The sequence below is a fragment of the Lingula anatina genome, chromosome 6 (genome assembly GCF_051362555.1).
Source record: "Lingula anatina isolate TDL-2025a chromosome 6, LinAna3.0, whole genome shotgun sequence".
In the NCBI taxonomy this organism is placed as follows: Eukaryota; Metazoa; Brachiopoda; class Lingulata; order Lingulida; family Lingulidae; genus Lingula; species Lingula anatina.
In genome coordinates this window covers 23,984,082-24,008,835 of record NC_141772.1, presented here as the reverse complement: position 1 = coordinate 24,008,835, position 24,754 = coordinate 23,984,082, and the positions used below count along the sequence as shown (strand labels likewise).

Genomic DNA, 24,754 nt, shown 5'->3' with positions numbered 1-24,754 from the left:
TGACGTTTACGACAACATTAAATCCATGCCATGTGCCTGGTTTTGAATTTGTGTTGTAAATTGCAGCATAAATCCATACAAAGTGATGGCAGTTTGTGACAGCTCTCCTACCTATGATTGTCACCTGGGTTGACGTGATTCCCCCCCCCCCTCCCCTCCCGATGAATAATGTCTTTATTTATCCCAGTTGAGGTGAGGCCTTGCTGAAGGTAAGAATTTTCAAATGTTTTGTTAACAAGCCCAATGTTTTTTAAGCACTGGCCTGTTATCTGTTTTATTTCTCCCAGCAAAGTGTAAAATAAATATTTTACAGCCAGGTAAATATTTCCAAATGTATGAATAAAGAAGGACACAGAGGTACTTCAGCTGCTGCCATCTAGTGTCAGGAAGAAGCACTAGTGTTACATACCTGGGATCAGTGGTAATTAGGTCACTCAGGAAGTAGAGGTGCTTACCTTAATGTTAATTATTACCTTTTATTCCAAGTGCATGGCATGTGTACGGAAGGAATGTTATATACTTTCAATACACAGTCAGATAGAGATGATTTGTTATTTGTCAAAGATGCTGTAGGCAAGGAAGTACGAAGGTTTTGTCTTTACTAAGGAAGCTTTTATATCAGAAACACACGGCAAGAAATAGAAAGCAACAAAACACTGCAGTGACAGGTAATCAGTTAAATTCCTCAAGTAGGACTGGAGCTTGCTTCATGGTTTGAGTGTTTTATACAGAACCAAGGATCTCCTGGGCCGCTGGTTTATTATTCTTCTTCCAAAGTCAACTAAATACCAGCTCTTATTCCACAGGGTCACTGTTGACTCAGATTCTCCCTGGTTGAGTGTAGTGGAGCACAGAGCTGGAACAGCACACAGCTAGGGGCAGTCTACCCTGACTTTATTACTGCTGACTGTTTCAGATGGTGAGATAGCTGTGAGAATTATCATACCTCTCTGCTATAGGCCATGGATTAGCTGTAGTACTGAGGACATCTAATGGTGATGTTCTATGCGGTGTTTGAACTCGGGACCTTATTTTAGGTACAAGCACACTTCAGAGTGATTTACCTGATTTACTAGGAGTGTAAAGTTGTTGTGGTGAAATCTTGGTACCTGTATCTCAAGGTAACTGTTCTAGAGCTCGTCTAGGTGAGTTAATGGAGTGATAGTACTCTACTGCCTGCTGGTTTTCACACTATATTACTACAGGTGTAAGGACACTTGATGGAGTTTACAGTTATATACTCCGCGTAGCTGAAGTACTCAGTTCATATTGTTGTAGTGATGGTAGCAATCTTAGGGTAGCTGTTAGGTGAGCAAATCTGGTCTGGTTTGGATTGCAGTTCTCTGTTTTGAGATGAAGGTGTATAAGTACAGTTCTCTTACATCATGCCTTGTTGAGCTTTCAGTGAAGTTTGTGGGATTAGGTAGGACCCTTCTCACAAGACTGAATGGTTATGGCAGAGAATTCTCTCCAGCTGCACAGCCAATACTTGTGAAAGTTTAAGGATTAAAAATGCTTTATGACCTATGGTTAATCATGGTGAGATGAGAGGTACTGAGTAAGGTGGACCCAAGTTTAACTGTGACCATGCCTTCAGTCTTAGTTTTCATGATGTGGTCTTTACACAGAGGAGGCAGTTCAGGGTTGAAGTATGCACCTCTCTTACACAGTTACAGTTCTGTCAGTTTAACATTGTAAGTCCTGGGTTTTGTGTATGGAGACTTATATGTGTGACCATTGTAATGTCATCACCCAGGAACCTCCAGCTTAACTTTATTACTGCTTAGCACTCAAGGTGTCCTAACCTCTTGAGGAGTTGTAGTTAAACAGGCTGGGCATATCCCTGTATTGGTTTAGATTTTGTATGGAGGTGATTAAATCTGGAGGACTCGGAGATATTTCAGCATTGATACTGTGTGGAGTAAGTACAGCTACATACTATACATGGGATTATAGTGTGGAGTTACTATGTGAGCAGAACAATGCTTGTGATTATCCTATAGCCAGCACAGAGTGAGAACAGAACAAACTGCTGGTATTCTAGATTATTTATTATGTGTCACAGTGACACAGTATAGTATACCTGGAATGTATTGGATATCATAGAAACCCAATACATCAGTCTAAGCTTCAGAGTTAAAAAAGACAGATCTCATTAAAGGTGATTAATTTTATTACCATTATTATTATTATTATTATTATTATTATTATTATTATTATTATTATTATTATTATTATTATTATTATTACACATTGCTTTGATAGAGGTATCTGTCCCAGAGTTCTCTATGATGTCAGGTTAGTATAAGGTACTATGGTATCTGAGTGTATTCAATGGCATACCTCAGGTTACTACACTGACAGTACAGTGATGAGGTCTGCAGTGGCTCTCAGCTGGAAAATACCATGGTCTGGTGCATCTTGGCTAGAACTGCTGGCAGCTGGCTTTATAGAGCCTCTGGTGTAGACTCTAGAACTGCTGGCACCCAGCCTCTCAGAGCCTCTGGTGTGGGCTCTAGAACTGCTGGCAGCTGGCTTTATAGAGTCTCTGGTGTGAACTCTAGAACTGCTGGCAGCTGGCTTTATAGAGCCTCTGGTGTGGGCTCTAGAAGTGCTGGTAGCTGGCTTTATAGAGCCTCTGGTGTAGACTCTAGAACTGCTGACAGCCAGCCTCTCAGAGCCTCTGGTGTGGGCTCTAGAACTGCTGGTAGCTGGCTTTATAGAGCCTCTGGTGTGGGCTCTAGAACTGCTGGTAGCTGGCTTTATAGAGCCTCTGGTGTAGTCTCTAGAACTGCTGGCACCCAGCCTCTCAGAGCCTCTGGTGTGGGCTCGACAGCCTCAGAGAGCCTCTGATTGGGGCTCATCTCTGCTCTGGTTAGCTGGGTAGGTAGTTTATTCAGTAGACTGCAGGTCTAAGGCTCTATTCCCATAGATTTTAGATCGATCTATCCCTGCGGGGAGTCTTACTAGATTACTTTCAGATAATCCGACTTAAATGTCCGTTCCGCCTACTACAAGCTGTAAGGGGATAATTATCTTTCGTGTCCGCCCGGCTGACAGCTATTTAGCGTGAACCCCCAGGGAGTTAGGTCGATCTAAAGTAGGTCGATCTAATCTATGGAAATGGGGTCTAAGTTGGGACAGGTTTTGTCTGTCCTAGGTGTAAGGTACTCTGTCTACTCAACTTAATCAAGGGGTTGTATCCATCAAGGTACCTTAAATAAAGTTGCAGAAATCTTGTGTACTGTGAAGCATATAGATCTCTGTTTGAAATAGCTAGTAGTTAGTCAGCCAGTGACAGGACTCTCATATGTTACTCAGGAGAATTTATAGTCCAAGGTTTCTTTGTATGGAATAAATGGGATATGTCACAGCTGTCTTGACACCAGGGTGACCTTTACTCCCAGATACCATGACAGTGACAGGGCTCTGAGGTATTTGTAGGGTAATTTCTTATTACTGAGATGAGTGACAATGTTAGTGAGACAACAGCCATCAAGTAGCTAGCTGACTGAGATCTCAGGAACCTCAGGCCTACCCAACTACCAGACTCGGCACATAAGGATCCTGAATTAACCGGTATATCGGACCACATTACCCGTTTTCAAGGTGTGTGTCAGATCGCATTTCGGAGTATCATACCCCAGAACAATTTTTGTAGGACAATCGCGGGCTCATCCTGTCGGTGTTCTGACTGATACTCCGAAATGCGATCTGACACACACCTTAAAAACGGGTAGTGTGGTCCGATATACCAGTTAATTTAGGATCCTTATGTGCCGAGTCTGGTAGTTGGGTAGGCCTGAACCTGGAATAAACCACAAAGTCAGCTGGCTTATATCAGTTTGATGCCACTTAAACCTAATAAAGTATTGTTGGGTGAGAACTATAAAAGAAAATTGGTAGAAATTAAGTATGTTTGTACTGGGCTGTCAGTAAATTATAAATAATTTAGCCGTAAATATAGACACAGGAGAAAATATTTGGACTGGAAAAGGGGTATCTTACTGAAGGTACCTTTGATAGTCTCATTTTAATACTGCTGAAGAGTTACTGGCTGCTGACTGAACCTAAAAGGGCACCTGTCAAAATAGTAAGAGTGACCAGTCAGTGGACTGCAATGTGACCAATTTCACCTGTAAAGCCAGTGTGTAAGGTCACAGTTAGTGGACAGTAGCCCATGCCAGTGGTCAGTGGTCATTTTCCTGTGGTCATACTGGTGAAAAGTACATAGGAAGAAGTATCTTTTGTTTCTATACAATAACAAACTTGGCTGTGGTTTGGTCCTTGAAAGAGCTCAAGGTTAATAGGCTATTAGTCACAGGAGACCTGTTGATAGAGCACCCCCAGGTCTGTATCATTAAGAGTGATCTGCAGGATAATTATATGATTAATAAATCAACCTATCAAGGCAGGGTGGGTTAACTAAGGTAAACAAACCTTGTTGTGGTCTGGCTGGGAGAGAGGACAGACAGTTAATGGTGATCGGTGCTGACAGAAGGCTGGACATTTCTACTGGAATTTAATGTCCAGGAGAGAGCTAAAGAGTCTGACTCACCAAGCGGCAGACAGTTCTACCACTATTCAGACTGTAGATTTAAAACTTAACACTTCTTCATTAAGTTGTTATAGTGAGTTTATGAGTGGACATACCTGAGTCACTGGGATACAGTGGAGGTGGTACTGCTTTCATGGTGTTCAGTAGAAGGTTATACTGGCCCTGTGATGTCCAGGTGGTGAGTGGACAGTGGTCTGAGTCATCACTGACCAGTAGGAGTTAGTGGCTGTTGTGGTCAGTTTAGTGAGGCTAGAGATATTCAGGTGAAGTCCAGTAGTCAGCTTCAGCTCTAGACCTGGAGTTTTTGCTGTTAACAGTTTTTAATTGTTTTGCTCTAATTTGGTTATACTTTTAAGTTTTAAAAGAATCTGTTTGGCCTTAAGTACTGTTTGTTGCCCAGAGAGTGGACAAGCAATATATCCAGGTGGTAAAGCAGTACCTGTGACAGCTCAGGCCAATGATGTGGTCATTATATTCATTTCAGCGTGCACAGCACCATGTTAGACACTAGGAAGAGTAAGATGACATTCTCAGTGTAGGACGTCTAAGAACCAGTTAGCCAGAAGTGGAGATGCTATTTCATTCATGTGATATTTGATAAATACCAGCAGTGAACTGATGTATACATATACAGGGAGAGCATGATAACTAATCTCCTGTAGAGAATAGCTTGATAGTGTTAAAAAACACAAGCTTAAAAGACAAAGGAATTGAACAGGAGAGTGACATATAGGGAAGGATATTACAGAGGAAAATTCATTATTCATAAAATATAAATATGACTTATACAGGATAGAGTAGCAGAAAGTGTACTGGAAAAACAAAACACTATGAAAGAAACAAAATTGGAGCTAAAAGAAACAAAATTGGAGCTACAAGACACAATGGAAATGATAGAGACAAAATTGGAGAATCTTCCCCCGCCCCCGCCAGACCTGCTGGTGGACGAGGGGCCCAAAACGGATTCTAGTCAGAGCAGCAGTATCGGCGGGGACAGCGGCACCGCTAGCATGGTCTGGGACCAGGGGTGCATGCTGGGAAATATGTACCAGATCGACTGCTCCGATTGTGAGGGGAAGATACGCTTCATCCAATCAGCAGGTAGTGTGTATTTTCTGCATTTCTGCAAGGGATTTCTTTATTTTTCAGTGTCATATCTTGTCAAACAATAATATACAGATTTATTTTGATTGCAGGATTTTTGTCATGAAGAAATAGGCAGTGTCTGTCTTTTGTTGTCTCTTTAATTGTGATAAAATGTCCTAGATGTGTACATGTTGTCCGGCTTTATGTAGATAAATGGTCAAGGTGTGTTAAGTGTTGGAAACTGACCACCTGGACATTAATAAGTCTTGTCCATCTGGTCAGCATACATAGTCCAATGATAAGTTTAATTTGGAAGAAAATCCCTTTATTACTGCTGACCAGTTATGACAGGTGGTAAGGGGAGAGGATTTAGATATATAAACATATCTCAAGACTTGCATTATTATCCTCAAATTTGCATCTTTGTGTTTCATTTCCTGGTCTTTAAATTTTTATTGTTCCAGTTATTTTTTAATATTGAATCATCATTCATTTCTTTATGGACATTTAATAAAATCAGTAGAATGTCTTCTGTCATAACAGAGGACAAATATTTTATTGAAATGATCCCCATTTCAACTCAACTCCTCTCTGTCATCATCTGAACTGATACAAGATCAAAAGGAGTGTAGAAATTTAGATAGAAGAGACTGATGCCACACTTTTCAAGGCCTGGAATTTATCAAGTATTGTCCACAGTTTCAATTCTAGATCTATATCTTTATCATCACTGATTATGACTGATCCATGATAATTATGTGTGGTCAAAGACATTAAGGAAAGTGGGCATTTCCTGTCTTTTTCTGAAGTGACTTATCTCGAGAGGAAGTATAGGAAGGAGAAAAATCCCTAATTACAATTTGAACATATTGTAATTTTGATTCCTTAGACAAAGTCTATCGAAGAGTCATGTTAGTGTTTTGTTAAGAAAGAAAATAAAAATTGAAGTATAAATAGATGATATTAATACATTTTCTTAAGTTACCTATGGATTGTATAATCTTTAAAATATATATATCTCATTGTTCACCCTGTCTAAAGAGAAAGTGTAATTAAAGATAAAAGAAGTTCATCTCTCAAAAGTGAGGGAACACATGGAACCCTTTTATAGCTCTATATTACAGATGATATCTGTTCTAACTGTCAGGATATCAGATGTCATCAGTGGAAAGGGTAGGGAAGAGACGCCTAACTCTTCTGTTATTTATTGACTAAATACCTCCTCAGTTGGCAGCCTTTTCAGTGCAACCTTTACTTTACTTTTGCACAAGTACATTTATCTCTGTGCATTTGAGAACTAATTGCTATTAACTTCTCCCTAGCTTAGTGCAATTTTATGTTTACAAGATAAGAAATTTGGCAATTTCCTTTTAACGAACCCAAGTGTGACTTTATCAGATAGGGTAAACAACTCTAATTCAATTGGTAGATATATCAGAGAGAGGGAGAGAGTTTTCTACTGTGGTTATTTGTTAGAAAGCCTTTGCTGGACCCAGTTGCAACATAGCTATTCTCAAATTCTAAGAATAAGAAAGATAATTTACCTTTGCAAAAACAATTTAAAGATATTGATTTTTTGCCTTTGGCCAAAAGGCAAGATGTTTTCTCAGATAGGTGCTAGTGCCAATCCTTTGCTGTTCTCGTATGGCACACTTAGACACATGTTCATACAAATGCATGCACACACTTGGAGAAATATCATCTTTTACGGCGTATGTTTGCACTCCCTCACCTGATGTCTTAGAGCAGTTCAACATTTATCTTATCAGGAAAGTTTATTCAAGCAATAACTTTGTGGCTCATCTTGCAGGACTCTATTTGTGTTTCAGTCCAGAGCTTGTTGTTACAAGGCTGCAGGGAGTGAGTCATGGTGCTGAGATTTTATTGAGAGAGAGAGAGAGAGAGAGAGAGGGGGTAGTCATCTGACAAAGACTGATTGTTTTAAGAAAACAATAAAAGAATACTTTAGATTGAAGTAATAACCAAATTGTTAACAATGAGAAAAACAAAGTTGATGATGTTATAATTTTCATCCAAATGTATTATGTTTTGCATGCTACACACATTAAAAGCACATAGTATAGTGGCAGTGTTAACCTGTGCGTGTGTTTACCTGAGAGTGACAGGTGTGCAGTGTATCACATGTGAGAGTGGAATCTACCTGCAATCAGCTGTAATCCCCTGTCTATAGGAAGTGTGATAACTTGGAAAGAGGAACATCAAAGGATAGGACACATTTTATGACTACTTACCTGGTCATCTCAGGTGTTAACTGAGGTGTTATAAGCCAAAGTGTCACATGTTTGTTTGGTCCTTTATATGTTGAATGTCCATTGATCAAGCATTTTAATTACCACAGAAGTGAAAAATACTTTGTCCATATTTCCAGATCTTATAAAGATCACAGGAGGAAAACTGAGCCAAAATAATCAGACTGATGCAAAAAGATACATTTCTGAGTGGTTAATGTTGTATCTTGTTGTAAAGATTAACTTTAAATTAATTGTTTTCTTTATTTTTGTCTCTTAACAGGTAGGGTTCCAGAAACCTCTATGACGAACATCACTTAACCTGTCCTGTTTTCATACCTTCACATTTTGAGTTTTTAAATACATGACAGTTTTATTGATGTAGATTTTATTGATGCAATCAATATCTTTCAGAGCAATTGATAAATCACCACCAGTGTCAAGATGTAATACACACGCTACTGATTTCAAAGTTTCATTTTTTCATCTGGCCTGTCATTAAAGTGTCTCCCTCTTTTGTTTTGTAGAGCTGCCTTTTGGTTGGGAGAAGGTGGAAGACCCCCACTATGGCTGTTATTACATAGAGTGAGTGTTGGGAATAGAGAAAACTGCTGTAGTGCAAGCATTCTTTCATTTAAATATATATGGATTTAGTAAATTATCTTTTATAAAGACATTGTTAGTAATAATATACATCATAATATCTCAAGTTTTTAAATGTAGTTTAATATACATTATAAGATCAAGTTTTTAAATGTAGTTTTAATATACATTATAATATCTTAAGTTTTAAACGTAGTTTTTAATGATATTGCAGCGATATTCATTTGATAAATACTGATTTTGTATAAAAAGTAAAGTTAAGATAACTTTATAAGAATACAAAAACATATTTGTTCCAGTAGTCTTGTGATAAAAGTTGAGGCAGATATCGGTAATCATTCCTATATATATTTGTTCCAGTCATGTGAATAGGAAGACCCAATATGAGAACCCTGTAGTACAGGCCAAGAGGGCAGCAGGGGGAGCCACTGGTAAGTCAAGCAGACGTCTGGTTATCTGACAATTCCCTTATAGTAGGACAACCCTGCTAGTGTTTGTTAATCCTTTATATGTAGTTTACAAATGAAACTGTAATGAAATAGTACTAGAATCAGACTGATGAGGTGTTAAATATCAAATCTCTGAAACAAGTGACAATTCTCACCACTGCTGTAGCTGTGATATTTCACAGGTTGTAGTTCAGTGAGTTGTTGTAGTGAAGACATACAGTATTGTGGCTGTGGTTGTATCATAGGCAGATCAGAGTCTGTGGATAGAACCTTCTGGCTGTACCTCACCCTGGGGACAGGCTGACATTTGTTTAACTTAAAATACTTAGAAAAAAAGAACAAAAACGAGAAGAATGCAACTCATTGTACTCTGGTCTGCAAGAAGTATTAAAATGTGAAAGTGCAGTAAAATCAGATATGTGAAATTGCTCCCAAGAAGTGTTGAATAAAAGTTGTAGTCCAAAAAGCTGCCCTGGGTTGGTCTTATATTGGTGTGTAAATCTTCCTCCAGAGGGCACTCCATCCTCTGCCAGGATAAGCCAGGGTGATATGATTAGCATTGACTTGTGCCTGGCTGTGAGGCTTGTACTCTTTAAATGTTATCTTCTCCTGCTAAGTGTTTCTACATTCCTCCTCTGAGCCCCGGACATGAAAAGTGCAATGTGGGTTAATGGAACGTAATGGCCGCTATGTCATCACTGCAGCCTCTGGCGCTCTTTGATGAGCAGAGGTGGATACAAGAACAGATTTCTTTCACACATAACTGAAGCCACATACTATTGCACATATTCAAAGAAAATATTAAAGTAAATAAAAAAAGGATAAGTGACTGCATAACATTTTTCAAAGGAAGTATATGAATGTCAACACAAAGATCAAATCAGATAGATTATTTTCAATAAAAGTGCAAAAAGAAGTTTGAAAATTATTTTAGAAGACCATTCTCTTTAAGGCCAGGCAATTCATACATTAGCATCTTTGAAAGTAAACATTTTTATGGCCAGACTTTGAAAAAGTTTTCTAGATAGAATTTATAAAATGTCAACTCAAAATATCTTCACACATTAGCTTTTCCATTTTATCGTCTGTAAACGTTTGATAAAGAATATTAATTTCTGCGTGTGAGTTCTTGGCTGTCCACTTTGGGTCACTCACTGGTCATCCAAACCAAACTTACCCCAGATCTCCCTAGGAGTCCGTGAAAGACTACACTCTCTTGTCATATATTATCTGCACAAAACATAATTTGTCTACGTAGAAGTTAGAACCCATTTTCCTTGTGTAAGAAGGACCTTTAAAAAAGAACATTCCCTCCATAGTTTATAGGCACTAGGCTTTTAGAGAGATTCTGACAGCATGGGTACACATGCTTCACAGCATAAACAATATTTAGTCAAATATTGACTACAGATGAGGAGATGACCTATCTTATCCTGTTACCTGGAGTGGGTAACCTTTTACCCCCTGAAAAAAAAAATTGAAAGGCATTTCTACTCGAGGTGAAATCTTTCGTCCATGCTGGGTTTGAGATAACTGGAAAACTTGTAGAAGGGCAGAGAGCTTGTATAAGGTTAGGAGGAAAAGAAAAGATAATTGGAAAAAGTGAAAGATCAAGTGTGACTTCATGAACTTAACAGGAAGAAGAAAGCATTAGTATGAATCTTCATATCCTATTTGGGCTTGGAATTTCCGTTAAATTCAATACAGTGTCGAATCCCTGGATGTTACATTGGATTTTCATTAAATCAGTGCCCATTACTGGCTGGAGGATTACCAAGATGGCCTGGAAGAGCACCAAGAAATCACTTTTTTCATGAGAAGCACTTGGTTTTTAGTCTGTCCTGTAACATCCTGATGAAGTTTTTTTTTTTTTAATGGGATGAATAACGGAGGTTTTCTGTGATTTAACCAAATGTATTTTTCATATCTTTTCAAATTTTGGTCAAGATGACTTTCGACTCTGAAATTGGCTGATTTTGTGATCGTGTTGATGGTGTTGTCAGTGACGGAGAGTTCACTCTTCAGAGAAAATCCAATAAGCAAGGATTAGCCCTGACACTGATGAAGCTACATGATCCTGAAAACCAACATCAAATTGCTGCAGACAAATTTTTCAAAGAATTACAGTGAAACAGGAGACACTTTCAGACGAAATTTATCATTCTTGGTGGCATTTTATGGTCATCTTCACAGAAGAGGATCTGTGTCTGTAACGTTCCGTTAATAAAGTCCAGAATGTTCTGTTGTGTTTTAGGTGGAGAGGAAGAGTCCCCACAGCGACCTCATAAGGAACCACCAGGTAAAAACTGGAATCTTTCATCTCTTCTGTCAGTATTACTGGGGTAGATATAATTAAGACATTCAAGAGGAATGTTGGCCTTTCAAAGTACTACTTTTGATATTGCTTGAGTAGATTAACTCTAATTATTTGAATAAAAGAATGTTTCCATGTTACACAGAAAAACAACTTCTCTCAAATAAAAAAAAAAAAAATCTGAAACCTAGTTAATGCCATGTATTGTCTTGATATTCAGTCGATATATTAACAGGTATAATTGGGAGCGTAGTGCTGAATTTAAATTGATCTTGACCTTCAGAATACTCTGTGTAATTTTATGTTTGGCATTTCTCATAATTTCTAGGGTATGAGGAGAGGATACGCCCATTCTTCACCAAAAACCCTGCAGAGCTCAAAGGAGAATTTATGAAGACAGAACTCGTGAAAAGTCCGAGAGGGTTTGGCTTCACCATCGTCGGCGGGGACGACAATGACGCGGAGTTTTTACAGATCAAAAATGTAGTGCCAAATGGACCAGCTTATGAAGATGGAATACTCAAAACAGGTAAAATGAAGGCTTGCTGAAATCTGACAGGAATGGTAATAATTAGAAATGATTTACAGTATTTATGGTAAATTAATGATAAGTCTAAGTCCAAGTATATTGTTAGTGTTGGTAATAGTATAGAAAAATATAGGTAAATCAAAATCAAGAAATTAAGTAGTAGATTTCATTGCATTGCATTCATTGCATTTTGATAGATCTCTATTCTTGAGTCATTAGAGTAGCTGATTTGACAAAATATTAACTATTATTTCATCATATATTAATATGACACTAATAGAGTCATTTAAACAGTTCACTGATAAGTTATTAACCGTGTGTGATATTTCCAGGTGACATCTTGGTCCATGTAAATGACAGGTGTGTGCTGGGGTTCACTCACCAGGATGTAGTGGCCATGTTCCAAACCATCCCCCCAGGGGAACACGTCCTCTTAGAGATCTGCAGGGGGTACCCCCTGCCCTTTGACCCCAATGACCCAAATACAGAAATAGTTACCACTGTTGCCGTGACGATGCCCCCAAACACTCCTACGAGCAACACGCCTTCGTTCTCGGTGGGGTCGGGAGGCGCGGACGGGTCGGCGTCACGAGGACATAATCTCAATAATAGCATATTAAATCACAAGGATAATAATAACTTGTCTCAACTGCACAACCAAAGTGGCGAGGTCCCACACATGAATGGCGGGGAAGACACGCCAGACATTCTCAGCCTCTTTCCCAGTAGTGCAAAACCAGAACTCTTCACGATACACATAGTTAAGGGAACGATGGGCTTTGGCTTCACCATAGCTGACAGTGCCTACGGGCAGAAAGTGAAGCAAATCTTGGACAAGCCGCGGTGTAAGACGTTACAGGAAGGAGATATACTTGTGGAGATTAATCATATTCGGGTCAAGGACATGAGTCACTCGGAAGTTGTCTTAGTACTTAAGAGTTGTCCCAAGGGGCAAGAGACAGCTGTCGTAATACAGAGGGGAGGAATGCTCACTCCAAGTAAAGGAAGGAAAACCTCTAAATCGGTAAGTATTGGTTTTAGATAAGGCCATCAAGCAGAGTGAATTGTGGAAATGAGGATGTGAAATGGATGCAGCAATTTATGTCAGATTTTTTTATTGCTAGTTCTCTTGTTATTTGTGAAATGTATGGAAAGGTACAAACCAAGATAGCACAAGGTCTGTCCATGTGACATTTATCATATATTTTTCAAATTTGGAACTCTGTTTCTATGAAAACTTCTCTAAACCTAAGTGAAAAAAAGTTAAACATTAACCATTTCTCAGTAATTAGCCAATTTAAGTTCTCTTTAGTCATTAACATTTTGTTAACATTTTGTGCAAAAGAGCAGCATGTCGCCAGCCATTTCTAAAGCAGCCAGGACTGACAAGTCATTTTAGTACAAAATTGTTCTCTTTGAGCCCTAATAGAATTTGTATTGATTTAATTCCACGGAGCCATTTAGATGAGAGATATCTTAATCCCACCAACTTGTTGCATTGAGCTGACTGTGCTGTGACATGGTGCAGTTGATGGTGTTCTTCATCAGTGATGGGTGGCTGATGGAGTACTAGGTGCTGGAAATGTCAAATTAACATGCTCTTTCTATGCACAAGTGGAAATTCTGCATTGGGTTGAAATGTTATCCACTTCTGCTGGCTAATTTGGGAGAGAAGTGGATTTGAGCAAGAATTGATTTTCTTGCTTTAGAGTTGAAAGTTTTTAACTTTTGACTTTAAATTGCTTCACCTGATGTTGATGTTGATGTGTTATTGTTTAAGTCTGATGTTGCTCATCTTTGCATTTAATTTTATTACATGCCTAGTGCTTGTTAGAATTTCAAAAACAAAATCTTTGCTTGGTTTTGTGATTGATAATAATATATGACATGGAGAGTATGGAGTATAAGTTGAGCCTGCAAGACAATGTCAGCTGAAATTAATTAACTGATCAAGTTATAAATGTTGCATTATCATAAAAGATGGTAAAATTACTATTGTATTGTTTTTCTCTTCAGCCTAAGAATGTAGAAGACAGACGCGGCTCACAGGGTATGGAGGGAAATGTATCTGGCGTCAGTGTCCCCAACGCTTTCTTTTACTCTCCAGACTCTTCCATAGCTTCTCAAAGCACAGGTAAGTTCTCAGGGCAAGGCGAAAAATTTTAAAACAAAATGTGGGTATTTTTTTCCCAGCCTGTAATGCATGGATGTAACACAAGTCAGTTAGGCACGTGATTTCTACATGAATGCAAGCCAGAAGGGAGTGTCCTGGACCTTGATTGTGCTTGTAAGAGTTTTATCACATTTGGGTCTTTTGCTTTGGAAGTCGTATCTGGTCTATATTCTTTGTGAAGTATTCTGAATGTCCTGTTAAGTCATTTTCATTATTCCAGCTTCTTTGTTTGTACAGTTCTTAGCTGATAAAATATATTAAGTTAATCTGTAGTAACCATTATAGTATAATTGTGCCTTATGTCTGCCAGATTTCTTTTATAGGTGTCTGTGATTGACTTTATTGTTTTCCAGTACTAGCATTGAGCTTCCACCTGCTTCTATTGTGTTAGTAAATTGGGTTAGATTTATGTTTTGAAAAGGGTTCTAGCATCATTCTTTACCTGGTGGGTTTGTGTCAAAATCAAAGAGAAAAGCACCTATTGATCCATGTGGGGTTATAGAGGCAATAGATTTTCAATAAATATATTTTACCCCAGTGTTTATGCTGCTAGAATGGTTTCATTATTTATATATATGTATTTTGGTCATTAGAAGTTGCATTGGTGTTGAAAAGTCAGCGTGTTTTCCAGGGCAAAGCAAAGAGGCAGCCAAGCCAGATATTTTAAGAAATGATAGTTACAAGAAAGAGGAGGGTAGAAAGGGTTTAGATCAATCAGAGAATCAGAAAACAGGTAAAGGTTAGACTGCAGTCTTAGAGCTAACATTTTCCTTTTGTTTTAGTCTAACCAGCCAGTGTAGTATGAGTAGGTCTTTGATTTGTCTGTTTATTTATTTATTATTTGTTTTTCTCTCTAGATTTGCACCATTTTAGCTGTCTTGGATGGCTGAGTTTGTTAGGCATAAGACAAGCATGATTGGTGTCATTATTGTTGGTATTGTTTTGTCATTGTTTTTCCTCTATATTTTGCTTCTTTTCTTTCTTATAGAATTGTCATTGTTGTATTGCTGTTATTTCTTTAGGTGTATTTCCCTGTCCAGATTGTTAAGACTTTCTGTATGATTTTGTTTATATTTTGTTTGCTATTAAAACTACCCACAATTTACTAACTGTGTAGTGTGAAGTACAACTACAAAAATGAAAAAAAAAAAAAAATCTCATATTTAACTCAGTTTGGCTGATGTGACTGTAAAAAATAATGATAATAAGCTGTTTAGTGCAATACATGTGAATCTTTTTATAGACTAGATTTGATTTCAGTCCGCTTCCTAAAACACTAGCCTTCAGAACCTTTACTTCAGAATAGAGCTGTTTTGCCACTTAAAAAGTTCATTGACAAAAGAATGAGAAAATAGAAACAAATGTTTCACACCTCGCATGTATTAAATCAGATGGTTTTCAAAGAAACGAGAGTTGACCACAGCACTCTTTAAGTTCACTGAAGACATGACGGTGTCTTGTTAATGTCAGTCCATCAATCTAACGTCACCTTTTTGTTCTCACAAAAGTTTCTATTCTCAGTCCTGGGTAAAGTGCTTACGCACTCTTCTGTTGTGTAGACGCTTTTAGACAGAGTGACTTGAATCGGGAGTGAACCATAGTGGAACATGGTGGAGGTGGTGTCAATTGAGGAGTGTCTGCATGAAGTAATGGATTTTTCTCACTGAGTTATGCTTATGATTATGACAATTTTTTTATTACAAGCACATTTGTTATCAAGTCTCTGGTTTAATATGTTTAAATTATAGAGTTGGTGTCAACCTTATACATTATACACAACCAACCATATATTGTTCCATTTGGACCACAGTCGGTTCTAGTGCCTCTGTCTAAACACTCATTAAATTTGAGCTTGCATGGTGTGCACATTACACTTTAAATATATAGTACTTCTAGCAGTGTTTGTTATCACATGAGTTCCTGGTAAGTAGTAAAAAGGTTGCTGTATTTTTAGATATCTCTGCAATATGAATCTTGATTCTAATCATTCCTTATGTTGACCATATGAATGTTTTATTTTAAATAGTTGAATTTGTCCTCATGGTAACCATTGACTGACAGGCATTATAAATTTAGATATACATTTAAAAAACATTTGATCCTAAATTGGTTTTCCATAGCTTTAATCATTTAATATCAAAGATATTAAGACCTTTATCTCATGTTTAAGGTTGCACTATTGTTGAAAATGAAAAAAAAAATTCACGAAATAAGTTCACACCACACACTGTCATTCTTATAACATGTTACACATGTTAGAATTAAACAATGTAGAATCATTGGAGTGAATTATGACATACTTTGCTGGCAGTCTGGACCACAATATGCTATGAGCAAACATGCACATGTTGTACACATTTTCAAAAGGACTTTAAAGCGACCTGATGTTAATCAGGAGTTCCATTTTTATTGATGACAAAGTATAAATCTCATTTAGCTTCTGGCTCTCATTTAAGTGTCCTTAGAGTTGTTTTTTGTTAATTATCACTTTTGAGTTCTACTAAGGCAGGTTCGTCTTGGATTCTGTGTGTCAATGTGTAGCTTACTCAGCTACCAACCCCTGGTGGAAAATATGTCGCCTCCAGCAGTGAAAGGGGCTGTTAGCCGCTAAAGTGTATTGTTGCCAACTTCCCTTATGCCATTGACTTAAGATGAAACATATTTAGGCTAGGATTAAGAAGATATTTGGTCGATTTTCTTGTATTTGGAGAGCTCAATGTTGTGAGGTTAGTGAAGGTTTGTGGCTTGAGTTTGTGGAAGTTTTCAGAGTTTCTTAGGATTAAGGCAGCTAAATCTGTTAGATTAGCAGGATTTCTGTGGATTATCTACTTAATGTGAAATAATCAGATTTCTGGATTTTCTGCTAAACTATGAAGTAAGTTGGGATATAAGATGTGATTTCTTTATTTTGTTACATATTTATCTTCCACGGTAGTAGGAAGACATAATTGAAGGTTATCAGTTCAGTTACAAACAATTAAATGTAGTTTAAGAATTAACTAGTCCAGCAACAACTTGTGATGCAATCTTCAGAAGGAATTTAGTTGCTATTGTAGAATGAGCATGTTTGAGAAAAGCATGTAAGTAGCTAGTTCTCGTCAAAACTTTTCAGTAAAAGAATGAAAATTATAAATAGTGGAAAATTGATTTAAAGAATTCACTGAATTTCCTTAAGCCCAATCTGATAACTTTTAAAAATTCCAAATTTGTTTATCATTTGTCCAAGATAGGCAGTCAGTGTCAAAACTTTATGTATCAAGGGACACACTGACAAAAGGCAAAGACGGATTTGTCTGCTGCTGTCTTAAGGTGGAAGGTTAACACAGGTAAATGCTGTTAAAAATGGGGTTAATGTAAATGTCCGTAGGATAACTTAACACATACCTGGTGTGTTGCCTTCAGCAGGACAGGTGTGAGTTGATTACCTGTATAGATTGTGTCCACCTGGCTGGTTATCAACACACAGCTGAGGTAACTTGGGTTGATATGAAAGCTGGGTTGGAAGTAACTGGAGGAATGCACGGAGGCAGCAGGTGCTCCTAGGTATTGCGCGGTGATTATTGGGGTTATAGGAGAATTATTACATGGTATTAAGAGCATTATTGGGGATCTTGATATTAACATGGAATAACTATTTGGAAATGTGCCTAGACTAAATTTTAAAGAAACATCACCATTAAAATATATAATGCAGTACAGGCAATTCCCGCTTTAATGGTACAAGCAATTCCACCTTTGTTTAGCCTGATCACATCTGATACTCTCACTTACAAATCTGTGGTCAAACCACTGTGTGTGTTATCTGGCCGCCACTGGCTAATCAGTATTAACTGACCACCCCCTGGCTAAAGTGGGCTGGACTTCAGTGTGGTCCACCACAGTGGTCAGTTAGTAGCCTCCAGGAGGGTGTCGGTATATGATAGCCGTGGTCAGCAGCAAAGGGCACTTGATACACATAGTAAATATTTGGTGAGGTAAGTGATGCTAGGATATGTTGATGTGTACAGGGTGGGAGCTGTTTATCTTCTTTATGTAAGATTTCTTCCTTACATAAAAAAAGATAAGATAGTTACTGGATACTGTACAAAATGAACATGAATATAGAGTTTCACAGGAGAAGATTTTCTTTGCTTTCGTCAGTCTGTTTCTATCACATATTAAGGAGAGAAATGATATCACTATTTTGTGATGTCAAAGATGAGGTCAGGACAGAGATAATGAGGTGTCATTGTTTGTGTTGATTGTATTTAAAAGAAGTGTTTATTAGGAATAACTGGGGTGCTGATATCAAGATGCACCCTTCAGTTGAAGTGGGGTTGAATGTTTGATAAAATATTATGTCATGCTGCATTTGATGAACAATATTGTAGAGGCCCTCTTGTGTGTAAGGTACTTATTGTAAAGAAAAGACTGATACTGTACTCATATTGACAGTGAGATAAAGTCCTATGCCAAAAGCTGTATTACCTTTAGAGGGGATGAAATTCCATGTCATGCAGCATCTTATGAACAATATTGTAGGAGCAATCTTGTGTGTATTTTGTCCTTTGATAAGATACTTATTGTAAATAAATGTCCAATGCATAAGATACTTATTGTAAAGAAATGTGATACTGTACACATATTTACAGTGAGATAAAGTCAGATGGTAATAACAGTGTAAGTCTTATGCTTATAGCTGTATTACCTTTGGCATGTCAGAAGTGAGAGATAGAGAAGAGCATGTGATGGCTGAGTGTTTGACCACGTACTTGGGGGATGATTTATATATCTTGTAACATTTCTAATATGAGGCCTGAACTGATACAATATCTACTTGAACTTTACAAAGATCATTCCACAACTGTGCCCAGTAGTCTAGAGCTAATGTGTGGCTTGGGCGTTCAGATAGATACACCAAGACCAGGAGGAGGATTGTAGTCTTCTACACCGTGGCTTGGAGTACTAGTGTCATGTTATGATGTGTATTGAGAATGATTTGGGGTAACTAGAAGCACATGTTTATGGAAGTTTTGAAGAATTTTTGTCCGTAAAACTTGAGAAATTTGTGATGATCTCCACATACGAAAACCCCTGCTCTCTTAAGCCTGAAGTTTTCCCAGTTTTCTAGGGAAAATTTTATCCCCAGAATCTCTTTAATCAGCACATACCATACAAGAAGCAGGAACTAGTTTCATCAGGTCAGCTGCAGAGGGACGGCCTTAATTGATCCAATTGAACCAAGAGGATAATAAAGAAGAGAAGTGGAAAGACATTAAGGGATCACCGTTTATCTCCATCCTTTAAGTGTTTCTAAAATTGATTTTTGAGGAGGATATCTTTGGTTAATCCTTTGAGGCTCTTCTGCAGAGAATCGTGTTGGATTTAAAGTGCATTAGATGAAGCGGATAAAGTAGTGGATGAAAATGTGACAGTTCACGTTAGGAGATACACATGCTGCATTGACTTCAAGGACTAAGAATAGAAACTGTTCTAAAAAGTGACACATGTTTGTACTGGTTCATAAACAAATAAGTCTGGAAATCTTAAGTATATGATCCATTGTGATTTATATCTTTTATAAGAGATGCTTGGCAGCTTCCTGTATTATTCAGTATATAGTAATAAAAACCCATATCCTGGAGAGCCTGTTTTAAAAGGAGAGGAAATGGATTAATTTGTGATGTTGTATATAATTCCAATAGAAAAGCCAAACTTTATATACCCAGTGTCCAGGAGGAAGTGACCTTCCTGTTCAGTGGTCAGGGGTGCTAATCAAGACTTCCTGGGATTTATTGTTGTTCCTTAAAAAAAAAAGAAAAAACATATACCTTTATCTCTATACAGAAAGCAGCAGTCATATCAGAGGATTTTTGTGCATTTGATTTCTTCCTGGTGGCATTTAAATTAGCCTAAAAATAATTATATGACAAAGTGCCTTGAATGACACAAACTGATTGAAAACAGTTGAAGTTTAACCAACGACCATCTGATGTGAACATCTTATTTCAAAATATATGGTAACGTCCCCATTTCCTTCCCGTTAGTCTTTGAGTGGTAGAACAGTTTTACAAACCTAGTAATCAGATTAACCACCCCAAACTCTCTCAGCGTCCCTGGGGAGTGCTCACAGTTGCTGGGGCTGCCCTCTATAGTCCTGGAGCCTGGACGTCTGCGCTGAAACCAAAACCCTGTGGGAAGGCGTGGAGGCCACATGGTGACCCTGTGGTGACAACTGTGGAAGTTATTACTCTACTGAATCAGAAGATCACAGGGAACAGGACTAGAAGAAATCCTGAATACATTGGTGACACGTGTGGAAGTGTTCTACTGCCTTCTGGTACAAAAAATACAGAAAGGCTCTCCACACGCTGGTGCTGTTCTTTTAACGTCAGATCACAGAGAACCTTTTTCTCGTTCCCCGTGGCAGTGGATAGAACCAGAAATTCACAGGGAACAGTCCTCAGCAAGCTGCCTCAGTCCCAGTGGTGCACTGTATCAGTAGATCAGAGGGAACCGTAGCCCCGAACCCTGTGGTGAGAACTGGGGGCACTTGTTATTACTAATCAATGACAAGTCAACAGAGGCACTGGATACGTCGGCACATCTGAGGCCCATGGTGATGGCAAGGTCTGTAATTGTACAAAGGCGATACTGTTAAATTAACTTAGTTCATAGCCTACTGGCTATTTTCGCACAGAAGTTTGGTATTTTTCACAGTAGGAAATGGTGGCATTACGTAACTGAGTCGATCAGCTTATCTCCCATTGATAACTATCACTATTGTGAGTGACCTCTTCTCTTGTAGACCTTTCAGGCACGTGGACTGAGCTTATTCTTTAACAGGATTGTTGGATAAATTTGTCATGATCTGGAAGGGAGATTGAGAGTTAAAGATCTAAGACTTCTAAGATCCTTGGACGCCATTGAGATATTGGATCTCAGATACAGCTGCCATCAGGGCTTGCAGCTGCCTGGAGAAAAAAAAAAGAACTTGGGAGAATAAATATCTCTCATTCACAGCTGCAGTAGAAGGATAAAGAATGTCAGAAACTTCATGAAGTTTAGTTCTACTCAGACTTAATACAATTTTGGAATATTACAGATAGCTAGTCCAGAACTGATCTTTTTCTGGCATTTGTAAAGGCCAGGGGTACCATATAGACCCACGGCCATATTTCATTGGGTTGATCTCCAGTGACTGTTTTTAGAGGGTAACAAGTCTATATAGATCTAGCCGCAGCTGAGCCTCTCTCTGCCTCCAGTAAGATACTGCCGTAACACCACAGGACGCGTACAAACAATGTGTGTATATCTGATCACTACACGGCATGGTGGCTGCAGGAAAAGACACAGGCGCAGTGAAGAACTCTCCTAGAGAAGAGAGACGTTCTGTGTCGTGGCTGTGCTGTATAGGTGAGTATGGGAAGGATCTTCTCAGGCACTAATGTCTCATTAGATACTGACTTTCTACGGTGGTCTATGTATTCTGGAAGACATGCCAGAGAGCCCTGCAACAAAATGGGACATTGGTTTATAGTCAAAAAATCTATCTGTATGGATATATAAACTTGCTGGCTGGCTTTAGTGCATTTTCTCATTATATTTTGGAGGACAGTCATGTTATTTATAAATTTCTCATTCCCTGTTTCTGATATGATAGTAAGAGTTGCAGTTGTGATGGTTTTTCGGGAAATCATTTGTTAGGAACATGCAAGTCAGGAGGATTTTTTGTCCATTTATTCCTTTGTACGATATGAAAGGCAAAGATGAGGAGTAGCCGTGGGCCCTAGTTACTAAGAAGCACCCAAGTATGCAGAAATGTCACTTTTCATGGAAGAGAATACACTTCTATGTCTAGTAATGAAGTTGGTTTGTACAAAGGGAGTCTTCAGTTAAATACCCACAGTTAGCATGTCACGTCTACTTTGCAGGAAGTAGATCACTTTTGTATTAGTTAACAAGATGTGAAAAAGTAAGAAAGGACAGTTGGGAGTAGGGGTGGGGTCAGTGCAGTGTTTTATAAAGAGCATGCCATGTCAGTATGAAGTAATGGAAGTGTCAGAAGGTGTTTCTTCTTGATAAGCTTGGCACACTGACTGTTGTCACTGTTGCTCTGAGAGGCTTCACTCTCACACTTTTGTCCTCTAACCTTGAATGTTTTAAGATGAAAAAAGTTTAAAACTCTCTATACGTAGATGCAGATTTTAAAATCCTCATCATACAGAGGACAAATCTTCTGGATTCACCAAAAATCGTCAATTTTTCCAAAGGAAACAATTTAACATGAAAACACCATTTCACATGTGCATTGTTGACATTTAAAAAAAAAAAAAAACTCTGGGCACCTGGAAGTCAAAGCAGGTGTTCCCAGCCAAGATAGATTACCGGAAAACAATGTGATTCCTGGCAAAGGAAAGTGTGACGCGGTCAAATCAGGTTGATTCTCGTGAAGGGTGAATTCGGAGCAGTTATGGTGTCAAGTTGGGCTCAGTCGGGGTGAAACAGGAAGTGTAAGGGTTCTAGTAGTACCAGAAGTTTAACAGAGACAGGTAGGATGAAACGGTCATGTGCAGGTGTATAAAGCAAAAGTTTGCATGCCGTCTGTAGGTGTTGAATGGCGTGAGTGTGACAGGAGCAGCAGTCAGGGAAGGTTGACACGTCATGTGATGGGTGAAGTGAGAGTTTCTGTTGTGTGATGGGAAGTCTAGATGAAACAAGACAGCAGTTACTTTAGGACATAATGGAAATTATAATGCTAAATATCTGCTTGGTACAAAAATTACAATAAAAAGTGAAGTTTTCACTGCTTTCCACTTCATTATAGACATTTTTCTTTTGCAGTGACATTTTTATGGCCTTTAGGTTTATGTATTCAAGCAGACGTGTTAAGAACCAGTTTGTTAGCGATTTATTAGCTGTGTTTGGGTTGAAATTTAGAGCAAGCATTGGTGAGCAGACCGTCATCAAGTAAATCAGGAAATCTACAAATATCTCCGTATGTCAAAATTATTATACAAGTCTACCTTAACAATTAGACTACTTGAATTTTTGCTATACAGGGAACTTTTTTATTTACGTGGTTACATAAATTTGAATTCTTACATCACATGTTTGCAAGACCTTAAATGACACTGGCACTGTAAGAATAGTGTTGGCTGTTTTCTTACGTAACGCCCTGTAGAATCAGACTAGCTGTGCACTTTAATAAACACCATTTAAAGATGTCACTACAGAGTAACATTAGACAGTGAAAGGAGGGCCTACATCTGCCTGGAGCTTGGTCTCAGTTGAAGGAAAGACGCTATTTAAAGAGGGGAGCTCATAGCTGCAGGTCTAGCTGTATCTCTGCCATAATAATAAGATTATAAAGAGACTTGTGACTGTACTACAAATATCTGCTTGTTTATGACAAGGGAGAGACATTTGATACCAAGGTATGGTTTCTACTTAAAAAGGGATCGTTCCCAATAAAAATATTGTTTTACGTAGGTCGCTTCAGCTCTGAAGGGACTCTTGCTGAGTGTAATGTGATTAAGAGATTAACACCCCTTTTCCTGGGATTGAGTACAATACACAAAAGCTGGTGATTTCATGAATTCATTGGAATTGAGAGTTACATTGGGAATGAACCCTAAGTGGTTAAATAGAGGAACAAAGTGGTAGCTTGGAGTATACAGTTGTACTAGGGTTAAGTCTACCTGGAAGTGTCGAAGTATGATACTGGATATTTGATCTACATCAGAGTGGGACATCTCTGCAAAGTGATGAGATTTGGTAGAGAGGAGGGAGGTTTACAGTTTTGGAGGATAAAAGACTGATTTAGCTGGACGACTTCCAACTTGAGGTATGTTCGGGTCTGGAACTGTTTATAAGTATAGTAAGCCACCTTTGATAATGTTGTTTTTCTCTAATATATAACATATCACTTAGTATTCTATAGACCTACCAGTTGTGTAGTTTACTATGTTACTCCCTGTCGCCACTAGGAGTAATGTAAATTGCCAAAACAGAGTTAAAAGCGTGCAGAAATGGGTTTGGTAAAAAATGTTAAGATGATTATGAAAGTGTTGACAGATTTGGTTTAATTATAGAAAATGTAGGGTTAGAGAAGGAGGGCAAGGAGAAAGAAAAGAGTGCAATAGATTTTGACAGATTTCTGTGAAGCTGTTTTATAAAAATATAAAAACATAATGGCAGTTAAAAGAATTTGCCCCTTTCAGTGGTAATCATGTTTGCTACGTTGTTGAACTTCTGCCAGAATACGTAAACTTCAGTGCTTTACAGGTAGGCCTGTTTTACTGGAAGTTGTTCAAATATTGGACATGTGAGAGTGGAGGCGTGTGCTGTCTAAAGGCTGGTAAGGGTTTAAAAATCATTATGACCTTTGATTTGGGAGTAAATAGAGATGGTGGAAAAAATAAGATGACAGGTTATGTAAAACATTTCATGTTTAATGGAAAAGCGTAGTTTTCCTGCAGGGTCATGTGAAATATTTTGTTGACTGTCAGAGTGGAGATGTAACCCAATGTTCTCTAGGCTATGTGCAAGTGGAATTAAGGCCACAAGTTCTCACAGTTTTACACAATTTATGCACTAGAGAGAGCACAGAAAAGCTACATGTTTTTTTATGTGGCAGCAAGGAAAAAGAACTTCAAGTTTTTAGAACTGCCCATCATGTGAGTTGTGAAGTATGAAGAACGTTAAAATGAATGTGTTTGAAACTATTCATTTTGATTGCATGTTAATATAATATGGAATACAGCAAAGCAGTCATGGTATCTACATATTATACCAAGCAATACTTCTCTGTC

The 24,754-nt window shown here is 38.2% G+C and overlaps 1 protein-coding gene across 10 annotated transcripts in view; it reads left to right on the top strand.

Annotated features, from left to right (window-relative positions):
- LOC106155200 (membrane-associated guanylate kinase, WW and PDZ domain-containing protein 1) overlaps nt 1–24,754 on the top strand; it is a 76,889-nt gene that overhangs the window by 34,840 nt on the left and 17,295 nt on the right. For 7 of the 10 annotated variants that reach the window (XM_087015270.1, XM_087015269.1, XM_087015268.1 and 4 more), the window contains 7 exons: nt 8,421–8,478; nt 8,857–8,927; nt 11,200–11,244; nt 11,588–11,788; nt 12,121–12,812; nt 13,805–13,922; nt 14,593–14,694. In XM_087015270.1, coding sequence (XP_086871396.1) covers nt 8,421–8,478; nt 8,857–8,927; nt 11,200–11,244; nt 11,588–11,788; nt 12,121–12,812; nt 13,805–13,922; nt 14,593–14,694 — 1,287 coding nt within the window. Of the gene's footprint in view, nt 1–4,533; nt 5,660–8,420; nt 8,479–8,856; nt 8,928–11,199; nt 11,245–11,587; nt 11,789–12,120; nt 12,813–13,804; nt 13,923–14,592; nt 14,695–24,754 lie in introns of those variants that run through there. The other 3 variants (XM_087015276.1, XM_087015275.1, XM_087015272.1) reach the window with 3 other exon arrangements.